This window comes from Sciurus carolinensis, chromosome 5 (genome assembly GCF_902686445.1).
Source record: "Sciurus carolinensis chromosome 5, mSciCar1.2, whole genome shotgun sequence".
NCBI lineage: Eukaryota > Metazoa > Chordata > Mammalia > Rodentia > Sciuridae > Sciurus > Sciurus carolinensis.
This window is the reverse complement of record NC_062217.1, coordinates 32,233,531-32,252,936: the sequence shown is the minus strand read 5'-3', so window position 1 is coordinate 32,252,936 and position 19,406 is coordinate 32,233,531. Positions and strand designations below refer to the sequence as shown.

Below are 19,406 nucleotides of genomic sequence, written 5' to 3'. Positions count from 1 at the left end.
TTTGCTTTCATAACCCTGAGAAAGGTGTCAAACTATAAGGTCACAACGAAGGGTGTAGTTGTGGAGGTGTGTGTGTGTGTGTAGGGGGGCGACTGTTCCTATGCCTTCAATGAGAAAGGGCACTTCTGGGCCACCTCACCGCTCTGCCCGGCACATCTCTTGGCTCAGACCCGTTCCTGTCCACATTCTCTTCTGTCCCCAGGGCCACCATCCCATCTGCAAAGCCTTCTCCAGACAACCACTTCTGGGGAGGTTCGGGGTTCAGTCACGTCAGATGGACTGAGGTCGCTGCATCGGGAGCAGAGCGTGCAGAGGGGGAGGACCCCGGGCGCAGCCGTGGTGGGTGCGCCCTGCCAAGAAGGGCGGGGGAGACGGGGCGCGCGCGGAGGAGGAGAGGGAGGGAGAAGGGAGGGTGTGCGAGCGAGTGAGACACAAGAAAAGGGAGCGCGCCCGCCGCCGCCCTCCTCGGAAGAGAGAGGCTGGAGTGAGGCTGTGCGAAGCGCCGCATTTCAATGAGGACCGGCCAAGGCACATCCCCGCACTAGTGGCCGCAGCCGCGACGCCCGTGCTCCCGCAGCTGCTGCCGCCCAGCCCGCACCGACCCCCAGCCCCGCAGCTCCGCAGCCCCGGCCGCGCCCAGCAGGGCAAGGACAGCTCTAGGAGGCAGCCCCAAGCACGGCCACAAAGACCCCCGGCGGCGACTCTCCTCGGACCGGTGCGTGGTTTGCTTTCGCTGGGGAAAGGAGCTGAGGGAGGGCTGCTCGGGGCGCAGTGCTCGCTCTGCCCGCGCTGCGGGGCGCCCAGGGCAGGGCGGGCGCCCAGTTTGGCGGCAGCCGCCCCGCCCGCGGTTCCTCGAAAGGCGGCTGCCCTGCCCTCGCCAGCCTGGCCCCGGCCGGGGGCCTTGTGTGAGGGCGGCCCCTAGGCTGCTGGCACCTGCCTCTTTTGTCTGGTGCCACCAGGCTTTAAACCCGAAGTCCGGCGAGAACCCCCTCCTGCAGGGTTTTCCGCCGCCTTGTTAGTGGAGACCGAGCCTGGTGGAGGAGCTGGGAGAGGTGCTTGTCATTGTCAGGACTGGCTGCGGAAGGAGGACCAAGTCTGTGCTTGGAAGGAGTGGCCGGGCCTGGCCTCTTATTGTGTGTGTTCTTTCCTGTGTGCCCGGGAGGGTGGTGTGGTCTTGTCCTGGGGGGCAATTCATGCGTGGTGGTGGCTGCAGTGTGGATGTTGCAAGTACATTTGCGGGGTCTCAAGTTCCTCTGGGGACAGCGAGGCTACCTCCTATACAAATTAGTACCTGCAGTGCTAAAAGCATGCGGAGAGGAAATGGCATTTTCCTCCTAATGGGAGCGCACGCACAGCCCCGCATTGCCCCACAAAAGAGACTGCTTTTGAAAACCAGGTTTGTGCGGAATAGGTGCTGGATTTGGCAAGGAGATGCTTGTGGGTGAGAGCAATGAAAGGTTTCATTCAAACTGGCTTCCTCGCCGCCGTACCTGTGAATGTGTGTCCAGATTACGGTGCACATGCGTTCAGCCGCCACACTGCAGGGTGTTCAGTGAATACATGTCATATCTGTTCCTAAATATATCGCCTTTCAATGGGAAAGGAAAGTAGGGCAGCGTTTAAAGTATGAAATGTCACACCAGTGCGGGTCAGAAGGGATATTAAGCGAGGTCATGTGTAGGAAAATCATAAAAGATATGTACACACCCTGTACCATCTACATCCATGGTGGTGCACTCACTCAGAAGCTATGTGTGTGCCTTTTATTCCATGTGTGTTCCACCTACCTGAATCCTAATCCCCCTGCTAAAATATGCTTTGGGATTCCCAGGGTCAGCATTTATTTAAATGTGATAACATTTATGCCTGATTCTCAATTGGTGTGTGTGTTCGTAAATTTCTGTAACAGGAACTCATATGCTCATTCAGAGAATGATGAACACAGATTCCTCAAAATGGTGAGAAATCCCACAAAGAACAATTGAGGATGTTGGCTTCCTGGCAAGGCAATAGTATAGGAAAATCTCTGACAAGAGTCCGTCCGCAGCCTTCTCCAACTGGTGTCTGTGGTCTCTGTGGCCAAAGCACTGTGGTTACCTTCCTGGTGTCATGCACATGGTTCATTGGCCCTTGGCCACCGGTGGACTATTGCTGTGGGGCTGTGTGTTCTAGCAGGCTTCCCATGGAGGAAGTGTGACCCACTGGAAGCCCCTCGAATCTTCTTTAAGAGCTTTTGGTTCACATGTATCACTACACCCGCTGAAAGCTGAGCCAGTGGAGGCTAGGGACAGGGCACCTGTTTTGATGCCTCACGTAATTACCAGAATACAAGGGTATAAAGTGTGGTTTTTGACATTCTTTAAGTGGTAGCTGTAGACTTGACAATGATTTCACTTTGAGTGTGGTTTTTTTCTGTTGGCAACATCATTGCCTACTTTTAGGCTCAGCAAACGGAAGCAAGAGATGTGTCTCATCCCTGCATGGACACATGATCCAGTTTGAGGAAATATGTAAATAAAATCAAGCAAAATAAGCTTTTCTCTATTTTATTATTTGTTGTTTCAAGACGGGTCTCATTATGTCTTGAGTTCTTGGGCTAAAGTGATCCTCCTGCCTCAGCCTCCTGCGAGCTGAGACTACGGGTGCATGCCACTGCACCTACCTTAATTTTTTTTTTTTTCCATTTCAGGTTGATCTTAAAAAAAAAAATGGTGTGGAAGTTTTACTCCTAAAGCCTGTTTTCTCTAGAGAATTCAAATAATTACCAGTTGTGGATTGAGAAATGCCCCCTCGGAACTGGATTTATACTTTTTCTGATAGTACAGTTGTCATCTTTGACTATATCCCTACTTGTTTTCTTTTAGTTTATATCAATTTTGAAGGAAACACCTAGGGTTAGAAGAATGACCAGTACCTTTAAAAAGGAAATAAAACCCTTCAAAAGTCAACATGGCCTTTATCACTTGCAAAGTGTTTTAGAGCTCAGTGAGGTGGCATGAACACTAGCTGTATCTTCCACCCCACCAAGACAGACACATCTTTTGGAAGATAGAGAGAGAGGTAGAAGGGGAGGGAAGGGCAAAATAATGGTTGTTACACAACCAATGCTTCCAGGATTGACTATTCAGTGGTAAGTGTCTTAAAGTTACCTAACTTCAAAATCAATGAAACCTGTTCATTGTGGATATAACTGTTTTCATAAAAATGAAAAATTCATCTATGAATGGTTATTAAGAGGCATGAGATAGTTTTCATATTTGGAAGGTGAGAATACAATAAACTCATATTCACTCCATGCTGTTTTCCAACCCCAGCCCTCCTGGTGGGGTCTGTGATGTAAATCTGAATGTGTGGAGGCATTAGAGAGCTGGCAGTTACTGCCTCCTCTTTGTGCAGATGAGGTCTTGGTTGGTTAGGTGACATGTGTAAGGGACTGAGCTAGTTAGAGTGAGGGCCCTAAAGACTTTTTTTTTTTTTTTTAAACATGTCAGCTATGGGTCAGGTTCATCAGCACCAACTTTGGGGTCAGGTTAAATTTAGGTTCAAATCCTAACTCCCTCAGTTACAATGTTGGGACCCTGAATAAGTCCCATACCCACCCTGTGACCTTGAGAACATTAACTATCTTATTAGATTTCTGTGAGGTTTAGAAAATATTTTTTAGCATATTGTACAACTGGTTGATGAATACTAGTGTCAGTTATATGTTAGACATTCCATAAATATTATTTTCTTTCACTTCATTCATATTAGGAGTACCAAATTTCTAGCCCTATTTTTTGAGCATGAAATTTTTATCACAATTTTTAATGTAAGTTTTTAAACTAATAGGTAACATTTTTACCCATTCTGGATGAATCAGAGGTCAGTTTATTCAGGCTCAGGCAAAGGTCAGAGAGACTTAACTGTACTTTTGGTAAGTTTTGACTGACCTTCAGAAAGGTCACATTGTCCATGTGATAGCACTCGGGAGGTACTTGTAAAGGTCTTGCCTCAAATTTTCCATTTCTCTTATATTCTATTTCAGTGTGCTTGAGATTGTCATTCATAATTTTGAATTTAAAAATTTTAAATTTTTGAATACTAAGTTTTCCCACTTTCTAGATTGTCCTGTTAAAAAAAAAAAAAAAAAGAATTCCCCTGCAAGGGGCAACACCACTAGACTTTATCAACAGACTTCTTAGCAAGGATGAACGGATGCCACAGGCAGGTTGCTGATAATGAAGCCCCATAGAAAGTGAAATGGGGACTGTGGAGATGCAGGTGTCTTTTTCAGAAGGTCATGAAATGAAGATTAGGATTCACCAGCTCTCTCCCTTGCCAGAAAGGGGAGATTCTGATCCTACTAGTTCTTTTTGTAGGGGGTCAGAAACAGAAAATATTTGATGAATAAAAAATTAGTACACACATGCCAGACATTGCTTTATGTACATGAGCTTGTTTAGTAGTCAACATTAACACTGAGGAAGGTACTATTCTCATTCCTATCTGTGATTGAAGAAATTGAGGCTTAAATAGGTCAAGGTTATACAGCTAAGTCAAGGTCAAGTGTGAATCAACAGCTTGAAGCCCTAATTTCTTCAACCCCAAAGATAGATCCTTGAGTGGAAGGAAGGGCAAAAACCCACAAGTAATTACTTTTTTTTCCTTTGTAGATATGCTCCTCCTGCTCTTTTTTTTTTTTTTAACCCAATTTATCTGAAGTACTAAATGCAAGTAAATGAGTTAAGGTGAATTCACTTCTTAAAATAAGGAATACATGCATATGTTGGAAAGTCTTCCTTAAGTTGGTAGAACCTAGGGACTGATTTAATTTGCTCTCCATCTGGCCATGGGAAACACACTAAACAGAACTCTAACAGTCCAACTGTTAAATGTTGCCTGCCCTCGTTTTTTCCCTGGCCCACCACTTGTCTCTAGCTGTATGATAAGATGAAAGCTTATTTTCTACCTGCTACCAGGATTAGCACACTGTTCTGCAGGGGACCTTAGGCATTGGGCTCATGCAAACCAACTGTGTTACTTGTAGAAATTTAGGAGAGCATTTTTTGTGCCTCAGTTTCTCTGCCTGTAAATAGGGACAATGATACTTGGAAAGTTTGCTGTGTCTGTTCCTAGCTGGCTGGGTAGTAGGTAGCTGATATCTAGATTAATGAAACTGTATGAGTAATAAGCTGTTTCCCCTGGCATTTGCCTCTTCTATTTCTTCCTTGTCCTCCTCCTCTTTCTCTCCCACTCGATGATGGCTCATATTCAATAGATATTATAACAATATTTCCACCCAGCTGCTCTCAAGAGGAACTATTCAAACCATGATCTTAAATAACCTCAGGCTGTGTGTCTGTTTTTGTTTCTGGGGCTCACAGGTTCCCCTAGCAGTCCATCATGTCCTTCGGCAGAGACATGGAACTGGAGCACTTCGATGAGAGGGACAAGGCGCAGAGGTACAGCAGAGGGTCGCGGGTGAACGGCCTGCCGAGCCCCACGCACAGCGCCCACTGCAGCTTCTACCGCACCCGCACGCTGCAGACCCTCAGCTCCGAGAAGAAGGCCAAGAAAGTTCGTTTCTATCGAAATGGAGATCGATACTTCAAAGGGATTGTGTATGCCATCTCCCCAGACCGCTTCCGATCTTTTGAGGCCCTCCTGGCTGATTTGACCCGAACTCTGTCGGATAACGTGAATTTGCCCCAGGGAGTGAGAACAATCTACACCATTGATGGGCTCAAGAAGATTTCCAGCCTGGACCAACTGGTGGAAGGTGAGTTCTAAGAAATAACTTCTCAGGGACCCTACAGGTTCCATTTTCAGATTTCCTTGTGCTAGCCTTATTGACCTCTGAGAGTTCACATTATGGATAGAGGGAGCCTTATGGTTAAGATCCTTATTGTTTCACGTGTTCCAATTTGCACTGCTGTGGTATAGAAAGAAAAAAATAACCATAATGGGATTATAGTCAAACTCTCCAAAACCACAGGCCAAGGTAAAAGTGTCTAATTGTAGAACATTCTTTATTTCCTTTCTCACACACATACAACATTAACTTTAAAAGTTCATTTTTATATCTTCAGTTGCATAGTTCGTATTCATTTCTAGATGCAAATTGAATTTTTGCTATCCCAATGTCCAAAAGTGCTTTCATAAAAAATGACAAATGAATCATGAAATTTTAGAGTTAAAAGGAGCTTAGCGATCAAACCCTTTAATGTTACCATTGGAGATTGGGGACCAAAAAATTCAAATGACATGTCTGTGGTGGTTACATGGTAAGCTGGTGGTGACTGCTGGACCAAAAAATGAGGTTTTCTGACAATTTTTTCCACTGTGATCCTTCATTTTAAGTTTAAAGGATTATTGTCTTTCTATAGTATTTGAGAATACGAAGGAATTGATCTCAGATTATTTTTAAGTGCAATTTAGATTAACAGTAATTATCTGTTTTAGACATTTAATGTGAAGATAGAACTGTTTGGATTCACAGATGAGGCCTGATAGCTTGTGGGAGAAGAATAGATTGCTCACTCTGGGTTATGCATGCCTTAAGATCAACTCTGTTTGGACAAGGCATAAAGTTTCTCATTGCCTTAGAAGTCATAGTCAAATTAAAATATTTTGAAGAGAAAAAAATCAGGATTAAATGTATACTAAGTTGTAAGTAAAGATAGTGGATTTCCTTTGGAGAGCAGGTTTTTCTGAGATTGAAGACTTAAGCTTTTGATGAAACAGATAGCACAAGAAACCTGGGAAAGGAAGGTAGGACCAAGTGTTGGAAGAGCTTGGTGTCATCTCAGTTCAACTTTGTTCCAACAGTATTTTCTCAGGTCCCATTGTCCAACTGGGTCATGGAGGGATGTCCTACAACCCCTCGCTTCTTAAGCAGGTAGCAGGAAACCTCCCTGTCAATCGCTTTGGACTTGGGGTTGCTGCACCGGCAGACCCTCTTGTAGCCAGAGTTGGTATGTGAATCAAAGCTGAGGACTCTCCCCTTTTCCTTCTCTTGATCTCTTGGGAGGAATGCCATTCTGGTCACAGTCTGACTGGACTTGAGCGGGTGTGGAGGAGCCTGGACTTGGTGTGTTTATTTTGTGAGAATTCACATCTCTTCAGTGACTTGTCACCCTGCCAAGATGCCTGTAGACTTGGCCTCCTTCCTTCTATTCAGAGGCTGGAACTTCCAGTAAATTAAAGGGGAAGAATGAACATGAAGTCTTTCTGAGTCAACTTCGGTTTTTTGTGTGTGTGCCCTGTCCTTTGCATGACCTTGGAAAACACAAGAATGAATAAAACATTTGGTGGTATATTCCAAGAGATCTGGACAAAGATCAGATGCAAAGTCAGGTGCATGATCAGCCACCAAGCCATCCCTTTGAGGACTGATGATATTATAGGGAGAATATGCCAAAATTTCAAAGCACATTCTAAGATAGCTGGAGGATTGATGCATCATTGTGTTCTAGAATCATCTAAGAGAGCAGGGGCATTTCAGTTTCTCACCCAGAATTGATCTTTACTGAGAAGTGGCAAGAGATGTTCCTATGACTTCCATCTTCCAAGGAAAGGGTATCTGAAGTGACTGATGACAGTATTCCCTTCACATTTGGGGACCAGCAAAATCATGGCATACTTGCCACCATCTTTTTTGTCTCTTACCACAATATAATATGTGCACTGAAATATTACTGTGTTGATAAAGATGATGATGGTTCACTGATACTGAGCATGTGTGAGGCAATTACTTATATATGGGAATGCATGTACTCATGTTGGAGTTACTTGTGTGGGAATACATGTACTTCTCATAATGATCCCTGGAGGTTTATGCTGTTGACATCTATATAATACATTATGTAGGTTCAGTGTGTTTCAGTACTCTGCTCAGAGTCAAAGGAAGAAATGGTAGGATTAGGATTTGAACACAGGAATGCTGGTGCCAGAAGTGGGCTTTATACCTCACTACAATGCTGTGCGCTATGAATTCAACTCCTATTGAGGGTACTGTTGTGTTCACTTTAATGCGGTGGATTATTTTTTGATATAGTGGAATAGAAGACAATTAGTGGGAAGTTAACTGTAAACTCTAAGTTGTTCCCATTGACTTTAGTGGTGTTTAAATGAATTATTACTGTGTTAACTACTTCTTGAAAACAAGTGTTTTATTCTTGACTTAATTCCAGAAATGAAATATGCTTCTCTAAGAAACACTTTCATCTTTTTCTTTGTCCCTGTAAAACCTTTTCCCCTACTCAGTATGAAGTAACTGCAGATGAAATTTCTTATGTTTAAAAATTTAAAATTACTTTTTTTTTTCTGACTGAATGAATAGTAACTTCAACAGGGTGTGAGCTCACATACTGGCTGCATTTATTTTTTGAATTTTCAGTTTAAACAGATTTTTTTTTCTAATTCATACCACTGACGATTAACATGCAGCTGCACTTAGTGTTTAAATAGCTAGAAATTCATTTAGATTTGCTTCTTTGTCAATTACATTTTTGCTTAGTCTGTTAAATCCAAGTCGTTGCTTCATATTCATCATTAGAGCCATATATCTCACTTTACATACTAATTTTATGTAAACGTCAATGCATGTTATTAGCTTTTCATTTCCCCTTCCAACATGATGATGTTTGAGTTTTAAATTAAATCCTTTTAGTGGGTGCAATGACAAGGGTATTTGGCTTGTAATTGTTCTTTTTTTTTTTTTTAAATTTGTTCTTTCTCATTTGATCTCAGACTAAAAATTCTGAGTTACAGTGACATATGTGGGTTTCCTTATTTGTAACATCCTCATGGTCACTTTCACTGTTTTATTATTATATACTTATTATTATGCATAAGTATGGTTTAAGCACATTGACAGAGCTGGTTCTGAGGCCAAATTATATAATGTGTGAGTGTGCATATGTGTGTGTGCATGTATGATTTTATGTGTTCACATGTGCATAAATGTGTGCACATACTGAAGTGTATACCAAAGGTGACTTTTTAAATTGTTTGCTTTCAAAATGGACTTAATATGTTTTTTAAAAAAAAATGATGCTTAATGAGGAAAATTGAACTGCAGGCCTATTTCTGTAAGTGACTCACCTTGAGACGTGGCCTCATTTCCCCCAACTTTGTACCTTTTATTTTCTACTGTACTTATGTACCTGTTGTGGATAAAGGAAGGCATAACATTGAAACCCTTTGAACTCTTAGGAGAAAGATGTAATGTAAATCCTGAGCGTTGAAAGATTGACCGATTTTTCCTTCTTTTAGCATCTTCTGTGTATGTAGGTGTGAGAAGGCCAGAGCATTTCCTTATAAGGATGAAAACTATACACATATGTCATCTTCTGGATATAAATAAGTTAGTTTATTCATCCAGTTTGCAGTATTATAAGTGAGTCAAGTGCCTCTTCCTCCTGATTTTCACGCATGCGTTGGTTCCTTACCAGCCCTTCCATGGGCATTTCCTGACTCTGGAGCTGTGGCATAAAAGGCGTTGTCTGAGTCTCTGTCAGAATTCATTTCTTGGGAAAAAATTAACACTTCACCCCAGCGTTAGGGAATCTCTCTCCAGACTTCTGGATTGCCTGTTTTTTGGGGGGCCATGGGGAGTACCGGGGATTGAACTCAGGGGCTCTTGACCACTGAGCTACATCCCCAGCCCTTTTTGGTATTTTATTTAGAGACAGGGTCTCACTGAGATGCTTAGTGCCTCACTATTGCTGAGTCTGGCTTTGAACTCATGATCCTCCTGCCTCAGCCTCCTGAGCCACTGGGATTACAGATGTGCACCACAGATCCTGGCTGGATTGCCTGTCTTTCTTGGCAATTTTCTTAAGAAAATTCCTCTATTACTCCACTTTATCTTACTGCTGATTTCCTTCAGGCCTCCTCCTACTGTATTAAAGTTTTTGAAATTAATTTTTGAATAGATATAAAGCACGGTCTCCCTAAAAATTCCCAGAGGCAACCAGTTTGCCATTTGTTTTTAAAAAATTTTTATTACCCTCTCATGCATACCAGTACTTGTCCACAAGATAATTTATTATGCTCGGCGTTCTGCACCTTACTGTGTGTACTTTTTTTTTCATTTTTTTTATTATTGTAAACAAATGGGATGCATGTTGTTTCTCTATTTGTACATGGAGTCAAGGCATACCATTTGTGTAATCATAAATTTACATAGAGCAATGTTGTTTGATTCATTCTGTTATTTTTTCCTTCCCCCCCACCCCTCCAACCCCTCATTTCCCTCTGTACAGTCCTTCCTTCCTCCATTCTTACCACCCTCCTTATCCCTAACCCTAAACCTAACCCTAACCCTAACGCTAACCCCTCCCACCCCCCATTATATGTCCTCATCCGCTTATCAAGGACGAGATCATTTGTCCTTTAGTTTATTAAGATTGGCTTATCTCACTTAGCATGATATTCTCCAATTTCATCCATTTGCCTGCAAATGCCATAATTTTATCATTCTTCATGGTGGAGTAATATTTCATTGTATATATACGCCACAGTTTCTTTATCCATTCATCAACTGAAGGGCATCTAGGTTGGTTCCACAATCTGGCTATGGTGAATTGAGCAGCAATGAACATTGATGTGGCTATATCTCTGTAGTATGCTGATTTTAAGTCCTTTGGGTATAGGCCAAGGAGTGGGATAGCTGGGTCAAATGGTGGTTCCATTCCAAGCTTTCTGAGGAATCTCGATACTGTTTTTCAGAGTGGCTGCACTAAATTGCAACCCCACCAGCAATGTATGAGTGTTCCTTTTTCCCCACATCCTCTCCAACACCTATGGTTGCTTGTGTTCTTGATAAACGCCATTCTAATTGGGGTGAGATGAAATCTTAGGGTAGTTTTGATTTGCATTTCTGTTATTACTAGAGATGTTGAACATTTTTTCATATATCTGTTGATTGCTTGTACATCTTCTTCTGTGAAGTGTCTGTTCATATCCGTAGCCCATTTGTTGATTGGATTATTTGTATTCTTGGTGTAGAGTTTTTTGAGTTCTTTATAGATTCTGGAAATTAGCGCTCTATCTGAAGTATGAGTGGCAAAGATATTCTCCCCCTCTGTGGGCTCTCTCTTCACATTACTGAGAGTTTCCTTTGCTGAGAGAAAGCTTTTTAGTTTGAATCTATCCTAGTTGTTGATTCTTGCTTTTATTTCTTGTGCTATGGGAGTCCTGTTAAGGAAGTCTGATCCTAAGTCAACAAGTTGAAGATTTGGACCTACTTTTTCTTCTATAAGATGCAGGGTCTCTGGTCTGATTCCAAGGTCCTTGATCCATTTTGAGTTGAGTTTTGTGTAGGGTGAGAGATAGGGGTTTAATTTCATTCTGTTGCATATGGTTTTCCAGTTTTCCCAGCACCATTTGTTGAAGAGGCTATCTTTTCTCCATTGCATATTTTTGGCCCCTTTATCTAGTATGAGAAAATTGTATTTATTTGGGTTTGTGTCCATGTCCTCTATTCTGTACCATTGATCTATCTGTCTATTTTGGTACCAATACCATGCGGTTTTTGTTACTATTGCTTTGTAGTAGAGTTGAAGATCTGGTATTGTGATACCCCCTGCTTTGCTCTTTCTACTGAGGATTTCCTTAGCTATTCTGGGTTTTTTATTCTTCCAGATGAATTTCATAATTGCTTGCTCTATTTCTGTAAGGTACATCATTGGGATTTTAATTGGAATTGCATGGAATCTGTATAGCACTTTAGGTAGTTTGGCCATTTTGACAATATTAATTCTGCCTATCCAAGAACATGGGAGATCTTTCCATCTTCTAAGTTTTTTTTAAATTTCTTTCTTTAGTGTTCTGTAGTTCTCATTGTAGAGGTCTTTCACCTCTTTTGTGAGATTGATTCCCAAGTATTTAATTTTTTTTGATGCTATTGTGAATGGGGTAGTTTTCCTAATTTCTCTTTCTGAAGATTCATCATTTATGTATAAAAATGCATTGGATTTATGAGCATTGATCTTGTAACCTGCTACTTTACTGAATTTACTTATGAGTTCTAAAAGTTTTCTGGTGGAATTTCCAGGTTCCTCTAAATATATAATCATGTCATCAGCGAACAGGGATAGTTTGAGTTCTTCTTTTCCAATTTGTATCCCTTTAATTTCTTTGGTTTGTCTAATTGCTCTAGCTAGAGTCTCAAGGACGATGTTGAATAGAAGTGGTGAAAGAGGGCATCCCTGCCTTGTTCCAGTTTTTTAGGGGGAATGCTTTCAGTTTTTCACCATTTAGAATGATATTGGCCATGGGCTTAGCATAGATGGCCTTTACAATGTTAAGGAATATTCCCACTACCCCAATTTTTTCTAGTGTTTTGAGCATGAAGGGGTGCTGTATTTTATCAAATGCTTTTTCTGCATCTATCGAAATAATCATGCGATTCTTAACTTTAAGTCTGTTGATATGGTGAATGACATTTATTGATTTCCAGATGTTGAACCAACCTTGCATCCCTGGGATAAAACCCACTTGATCATGGTGCACTATCTTTTTAATATATTTTTGTATGCAATTTGCTAAAATTTTGTTGAGAATTTTTGCATCAATGTTCATTAAGGATATTGGTCTGAAATTTTCTTTCCTCGATGTGTCTCTGTCTGGTTTAGGTATCAGGGTGATATTGGCTTCATAGAACGAGTTTGGGAGGGTTCCCTCCTCTTCTATTTCATGGAATACTTTGAGGAGTATTGGAATGAGGTATTCTTTAAAGGTTTTGTAGAACTCGGCTGAGAACCCATTTGGTCCCGGACTTTTCTTTGTTGGTAGGCTTTTGATGACCTCTTCTATTTCATTGCTTGAAATTGATTTATTTAAGTTGTGTATGTCCTCCTCGTTCAGTTTCGGTAATTCATATGTCTCTAGAAACTTGTTGATGTATTTGAGGTTTTCTGATTTGTTGGAGTATAGATTTTCAAAATAGTTTCTAATTATGTTTTGTATTTCACTCGTGTCTGTTGTGATATTTCCTTGTTCATTCCGAATTTTAGTAATTTGAGTTTTCTCCCTCTTTCTCTTTGTTAGTGTGGCTAAGGGTTTATCAATTTTGTTTATTTTTTCAAAGAACCAACTATTTATTTTGTTTATTTTTCCGATTGTTTCTTTTGTTTCAATTTCATTGATTTTGGCTCTGATTTTAACTATTTCCTGTCTTCTACTACTTTTGGTGTTGGTCTGCTCTTCTTTTTCTAGGGCTTTGAGCTGTAGTGTTAAGTCGTTTATTTGTTGATCTCTACTTCTTTTGTTGAATGCGCCCCATGAAATAAATCTTCCTCTAAGTACTGCTTTCATAGTGTCCCAGAGATTTTGATATGATGTGTCTTTGTTCTCGTTTACTTCTAAGAATTTTTTTATTTCCCTCCTGATGTCTTCTGTTATCCATTCATCATATAATAGTGTATTATTTAATCTCCAGGTATTGGAGAAGTTTCTGTTTTTTAATCTGTCATTTATTTCTAATTTCAATTCATTATGATCTGATAGAGTACAAGGTAGTATCTCTATCTTCTTGTATTTGCTAACAGTAGCTTTGTGGCATAAAATATGGTCTATTTTAGAGATTATTTAGATCCATGTGCTGCTGAGAAGAAAGTGTATTCGTTCTTTGTTGGATGGTATATTCTATATATGTCGGTTAAGTCTAAATTGTTGATTGTGTTATTGAGATCTTTGGTTTCTTTATTCAATTTTTGTTTGGAAGATCTATCCAGTGGTGAGAGAGGTGTGTTAAAATTGCCTAGTATTATTGTGTTGTGGTCTATTTGATTTCTGGAATTGTGAAGGATTTGACGTACGTGGATGAGCCAATGTTCGGAGCATAGATATTTATGATTGTTATGTCTTGCTGATTTATGCTTCCCTTAAGCAGCATGTAATGTTCTTCTTTATCCCTTCTGACTAGTTTTGGCTTGAAGTCCACATTATCTGAGATGAGGATGGATACTCCAGCTTTTTTGCTGTGTCTGTGTGCATGGTATGTTTTTTCCCATCCTTTCACCTTTAGTCTATGGGAATCTCTTTCTATGAGATGAGTCTCTTGCAGGCAGCATATTGTTGGATTTTTCTTTTTAATCCAATCTGCCAGTCTATGTCTTTTGATTGATGAGTTCAGGCCATTAACATTCAGGGTTATTATTGTGATATGATTTGTATTCCCAGTCATTTGGCTCATTTTTGTTTTTTGACATGATTTGGTTTCTCCTTTATTTGGCTATTCCTTTAGGCTAGTTCCTCCTGTTGCTGATTTGCATTGTTGTTTTTGATCTCTTCCTCATGGAATATTTTGCTGAGAATGTTCTGTAATGCCGGCTTTCTTTTTGTAAATTCCTTTAGCTTTTGTTTATCATGGAAGGATCTTATTTCGTCATCAAATCTGAAAGTAAGTTTTGCTGGGTATAAGATTCTTGGTTGGCATCCGTTTTCTTTCAGGGCTTGGTAAATGTTGTTCCAGGCCCTTCTAGCTTTTAGGGTCTGGATTGAAAAAATCTGCTGATATTCTTATTGGTTTCCCCCTGAATGTAATTTGATTCTTTTCTCTTGCGGCCTTTAAAATTCTGTCTTTATTTTATATGTTAGGTATTTTCATAATAATGTGCCTTGGTGTGGGTCTGTTGTAATTGTGTATATTTGGAGTTCTATAAGCCTCTTGTACTTGGTTTTCCATTTCATTCTTCATATTTGGGAAATTTTCTGTTATTATTTCATTGAATAGATTGTTCATTCCTTTGGTTTGTTTCTCTAATCCTTCCTCTATCCCAATAACTCTTAAATTTGGCCTTTTCATGATATCCCATAATTCTTGTAGATTCTGTTCATGATTTTGTACCATCTTCTCTGTTTGGTCAACTTTGTTTTCAAGATTAAATATTTTTTCTTCAATGTCTGAGGTTCTGTCTTCCAGGTGTTCTATCCTATTGGTTATGCTTTCTATGGAGTTTTTAACTTGGTTTATTGTTTCCTTCATTTCAAGGATTTCGGTTTGTTTGTTTTTTTCAGTATCTCTAACTCTTTATTGAAATGATCTCTTGCTTCCCGTATTTGCTCTTTTAACTGTTGATTGGTGTGATCATTTAATGCCTGCATTTGCTCTTTCATCTCCTCCTTCAATGCCTGCATTTGCTCTTTCATCTCCTCGTTTGCTTCCCTGATTGTTTTAATTATGTACATTCTGAACTCCCTTTCTGACATTTCTTCTGCTGTGCTGCCATTGGGTTTTATTGATATAGTATCTAGGTTTGTTTGGGACATTTTCTTCCCTTGTTTTCTGATATTGGTCAGATGTCAGTGGGACCCTGAGATATTGCAGATTTCCTCTATTGGCTTATAGTGTCCCTGTAGATTTCCAGTGTATCACCTCCCAGCCTTCAGTAGCCTGAAGTCTTGGAGGAACTTGATAATGCAGTGCTTCCGAAGAAAGTTGCCCCTAGCCCGCTACTGGTTCCAGGGCTTGGAGCTGGTTCTGTTCATAAAGGCTCTCACTGGGGGGGGCCTGCTCCGAGAAGCTGGCCGTGTGGGAGGAGCCCACTGCCGGAGTGTGCAGGGCTACCTGGGTAAGACTCTAGCTGCCCTGCCCTGCTCTGATAAGCCGCCCCTATCTGTGCCTGCTGCCCAGGCCGAGTTTCACCCAGTGGGGGAGACTCACCCCGTGGCTCTATTTCAGTCCGAGTCTCTCAATGCCTCCCCTTCTTGAATCCTGGGTTCTGGAGCAACTGGAGATGCAGTCACCCTCTAGTCTGCCGTCTTGGATCGCCCCATGGAAAGAGCCTGCGGCCGGAGGGAGCAGGGCCGCCTGGAGAAGTCTCTGGCTGCCATGCCCTGATCCCAGAGGCTGCTTGCAGGTCGGAGCTCTTCGTTGGCTCAGGACTTGTGGCTGGCTCTGTGTAGAAAGGCTCTCACTGGGTGGTCTGCTCCGAGAAGCAAGCCTTGAAAGGCGCCTCCCGCTGGAGGGGGCCGAGCTGCTTAGGGAAGTCCCTGGCTGCCCTGTCCTTGTCCCTGAAGCTGCTTGCGGGCCGGAGCTCACCGCACTGGCTCCCAGACTTGGAGCTGGTTCTGTTCAGAAAGGCTCTCACTCTACTGTGTGTACTTGAAGCTATAATCTTGGAGACTTTTCATATTAGTACATCTAGAACTACTGACTCCATAATACTCCTTTATGCAAATGTATCATAATTTATTTAATTGGTCTTCCATTCTTGGTCTTTTAGGATGTATCCAACCCTTTATTATTACAAATAATTTTGCAATGAATAACCTTGGATATATGTTTTCCATTTATGTAGGTGAATAGTTTTAGGATAAATTACTAGAAGTAATATTGTTGGATAGAGAAGTACCAGCATTAAACTTTTAAGAACTATTGCAAAACTGCTCTCCATCAGAGGTAATTCCAGTTTGCACTGATCAGTAAGATATGACAGTGGCTGGTTCTCCACCTTCAACAAGATGGTATGTTATCAAATGTTTGGCCATTTGTCAACCTATTAAGAAAAGAAAAACATTTATTTCATTATAGTTTTAATTTTCATCTTTTTGTGTGTTTAAAAGGCTTTGAATTTCTCTTTTAAATTTGTAGATAGATATAATACCTTTATTTTATTTATTTCTATGTAGTGCTGAGGATCCAACCCACTGTCTCACTTGTGTTAGCAAGTGCTCTACTACTGAGCTAAAACTCCAGACCATGTATTCCTTTTTATATGGATTGTTTCTCCGTAACTGTTTACCACTTTTTTCCACCACATCGGGGTCTGTTTTCTTGACTTGTAGGATTTTCTTCTTTTAAAGATAGAAATCCTTTATGATAATAATTGAAAATGTTTTTTTTTCAAATTGCCCCTAATGACTATCATGTTTTTTGCCCTGTCAATTTACAGATATTTTATATAATCAGGTATATCAGTCTTTTCATTTATGGCCTTTATTTTCATGCCTGTAGGGCCCTTTTAACCAGAGGTCATGAAGCCATTTTTTTCTCCTTTTCATACATCATTTTTATGTTTTCATTTAAAATATTTTAATGGAAATCATATTTGTATAATATATGAGGTAGGGATTCAGTTCTATTTTATTTTTCCCAGGGCATATGCTTCATTTCTTTAATATATTTTTTGAAATTAATTTGAACTTATAGAAAATTTGTAAAAATTAGGAATTTCCTATATTCCCTTCACCCAGCTTCCATAATGGAATATCTTGCAAAACCATGGACCCTGAACAAAACTAATGTACAGCAACTAAACTACAGGTTTTTTGACTTTCATTCATTTCCCCAATGATGTTCTTTTTGATGTTGTTGCTGAATGTTCCAGAATCACATATCACATTTAGTTGTAATTTCTCCGTCATTTCCTCCAAGTTCTGACAGTTCTTCATTTTTTCCTTCTCTTTAATGATGTTGACTATTTTGAAGAATACCTGTCAGTTATGTTGTAGACTGTCCCTCAATTTGGGTTTGTCTGACAGTTAGATTGGTGTTACGCATTTTTGGTAAGAATTCCACAGAAGTGATATTGTGTCCTCCTCAGTGCATCATTTCACGGGGTACATGATGTCTCTAGGTCTCATGACCAGTTACCCCAGAACAGTTGGTTAAGGGGTGTTGCCAAGTATCTTCTCTCTCAAATTATTGTATTAAGTCAACTTTTTGTCACTGTGACAAATACCTGGGAAAAACAACTTAAAGGAAGATAGCTTTGTTTTGGCTCACTGTTTCAGGGGTTTCAGTCCACAGTCAGCTGGCTGCAAGGTAGAACCATCACGGCAGAAGGTTGTGGTGGAGGAAAGCTGCTCATAACACTGCAGTGGTGCAGCAGAGAAAGAGAATGGGCTTGGGAACAAGAACTACACTTCCGGGGCATACTTCCAGTGATCTACTTCCTCCACCTCCTCGAGTTTCCACCTCCTCCCTCCAATGTCATCCAATTATTAATCCATCAATAGATTAATCAACTGATGAGGTTACAGACCCCATGATCCAGTTACTTGCCCAAATCCTACTGGTGAACGTTGCTGCACTTGGGAACAAACCTTCACCTTCGATGCATGGGTCTTCATGGGGGATATTTCATGTCCAAACTGAAATGTTACTATTTCACCCTTTGTGATTAATAAATATTTTGGGGAGAAACTTTGAGTCTATGTAAATGTCTTATTTTTCCTGAGTTTTTGGTTATGAATTTTGGCCTTTGTTGATGGATCTTGCCCGTGGGACTTACTCCTCTAGTGTTCTGTTGGTGATTCTCTAGTTCCTTCTTATTTGCTACATTTTTACACATGGTGTCCTCCACTTTTCTGTCTTTGGATCACCTTCTGTGATCTCATTAGCTCCTGTTATTTTGGCCCATCTTTTAAGGCCTATTTCTCTCTCTAATCTCTTTTTTGCACTCCAACCACCTGGATGTATTCAACTGAGTCTAATCCTTATTACTTTCAAACTCACCATGTATAAAATGTGAACTCATTTTCCCCCATTAGGTAAAATATATTTTTCTCTCATATTTCAAATCTTATTCAATGTGTCATCACCTGTTAAGTCCTAATGCTTGTGACTTGCCCCTCCCCCTGATACACACCAAATTCACATGTTGAGACCTAAGCACCAATGTGATAGTGTTAAGCAGTGGGGCTTTTGGTGATTAGGTCACGAGAGTGGAACTCTCATTAACAGGATTATTTGCTTTATAAAAGGGGTCTCAGAGAACTGCTTTAGGCTTCTCTTATGCGAGGACACAGCGAGAAGATGCTATCTTCAAAGAATGGGCTTTGACTAGCTGCCAGATCCACCCAGTGCCTTGATCTTGGACTTCCCAGGCTCAGGAACTAGGAGAGATAAATGCTTATTGTTCATAAGCCACCCAATCTAAGACATTTTTATATAGCAGCCTGAATGAACTAAGACATGCCTAAATTAACACATCTAAATTTATATCTCCTTCTCTTAACTTTCAAATTCAAACTGCCAGAAAATCCTATAGATTCTGTTTGAGAGCTTTCTTCAATTTATTTTATCCTCCCTAACACCATTATTATAGCTTCCAAGGCCCATAATTGTTTAATGATAGAGTGACCCTTTCTTTGACTGAAAGGGTGATACATTTTTCTACAGTGAGCATTAGAGAAATTGGAAAAAGGCAAAAATGTTTAAAAAATTAAATATTAACTCTGGGCTAAATATTAAATATTAAGTATTTTCCTACTGGACTCTTGTCTCTTTCTTGTGCTGTTCTAATAGGGTCTTAAGCTAAAAATACATAGTTTAGTTGTCTTTCCTTTAGAATATGTTCATATTGACCCATGCTTTTCCATTCCTCTTATAGTTTGTCTCAGGTTATCTCCTTTCAGATTTACACAAGTCACATACAGTAGTCTTCAAACCAGATTTCTTGTCTGTAAGT

At 40.5% G+C, this 19,406-nt stretch overlaps 1 protein-coding gene across 7 annotated transcripts in view; it reads left to right on the top strand.

The window, feature by feature from the left end:
* The first annotated feature begins 406 nt into the window (after positions 1-406).
* Positions 407-19,406, top strand: part of Dclk1 (doublecortin like kinase 1) — a 335,028-nt gene continuing 316,028 nt past the window's right edge. For 3 of the 7 annotated variants that reach the window (XR_007108673.1, XM_047552016.1, XM_047552015.1), the window contains exons 1-2: positions 407-715; positions 5,367-5,761. Coding sequence is in view for 6 of the 7 variants with exons in the window: in XM_047552016.1 (XP_047407972.1) it covers positions 5,386-5,761 (376 nt within the window). In the remaining variant the exon portion in view is untranslated. The remainder of the gene's footprint in view (positions 716-5,366; positions 5,762-19,406) is intronic. The other 4 variants (XM_047552013.1, XM_047552011.1, XM_047552012.1 and 1 more) reach the window with 2 other exon arrangements.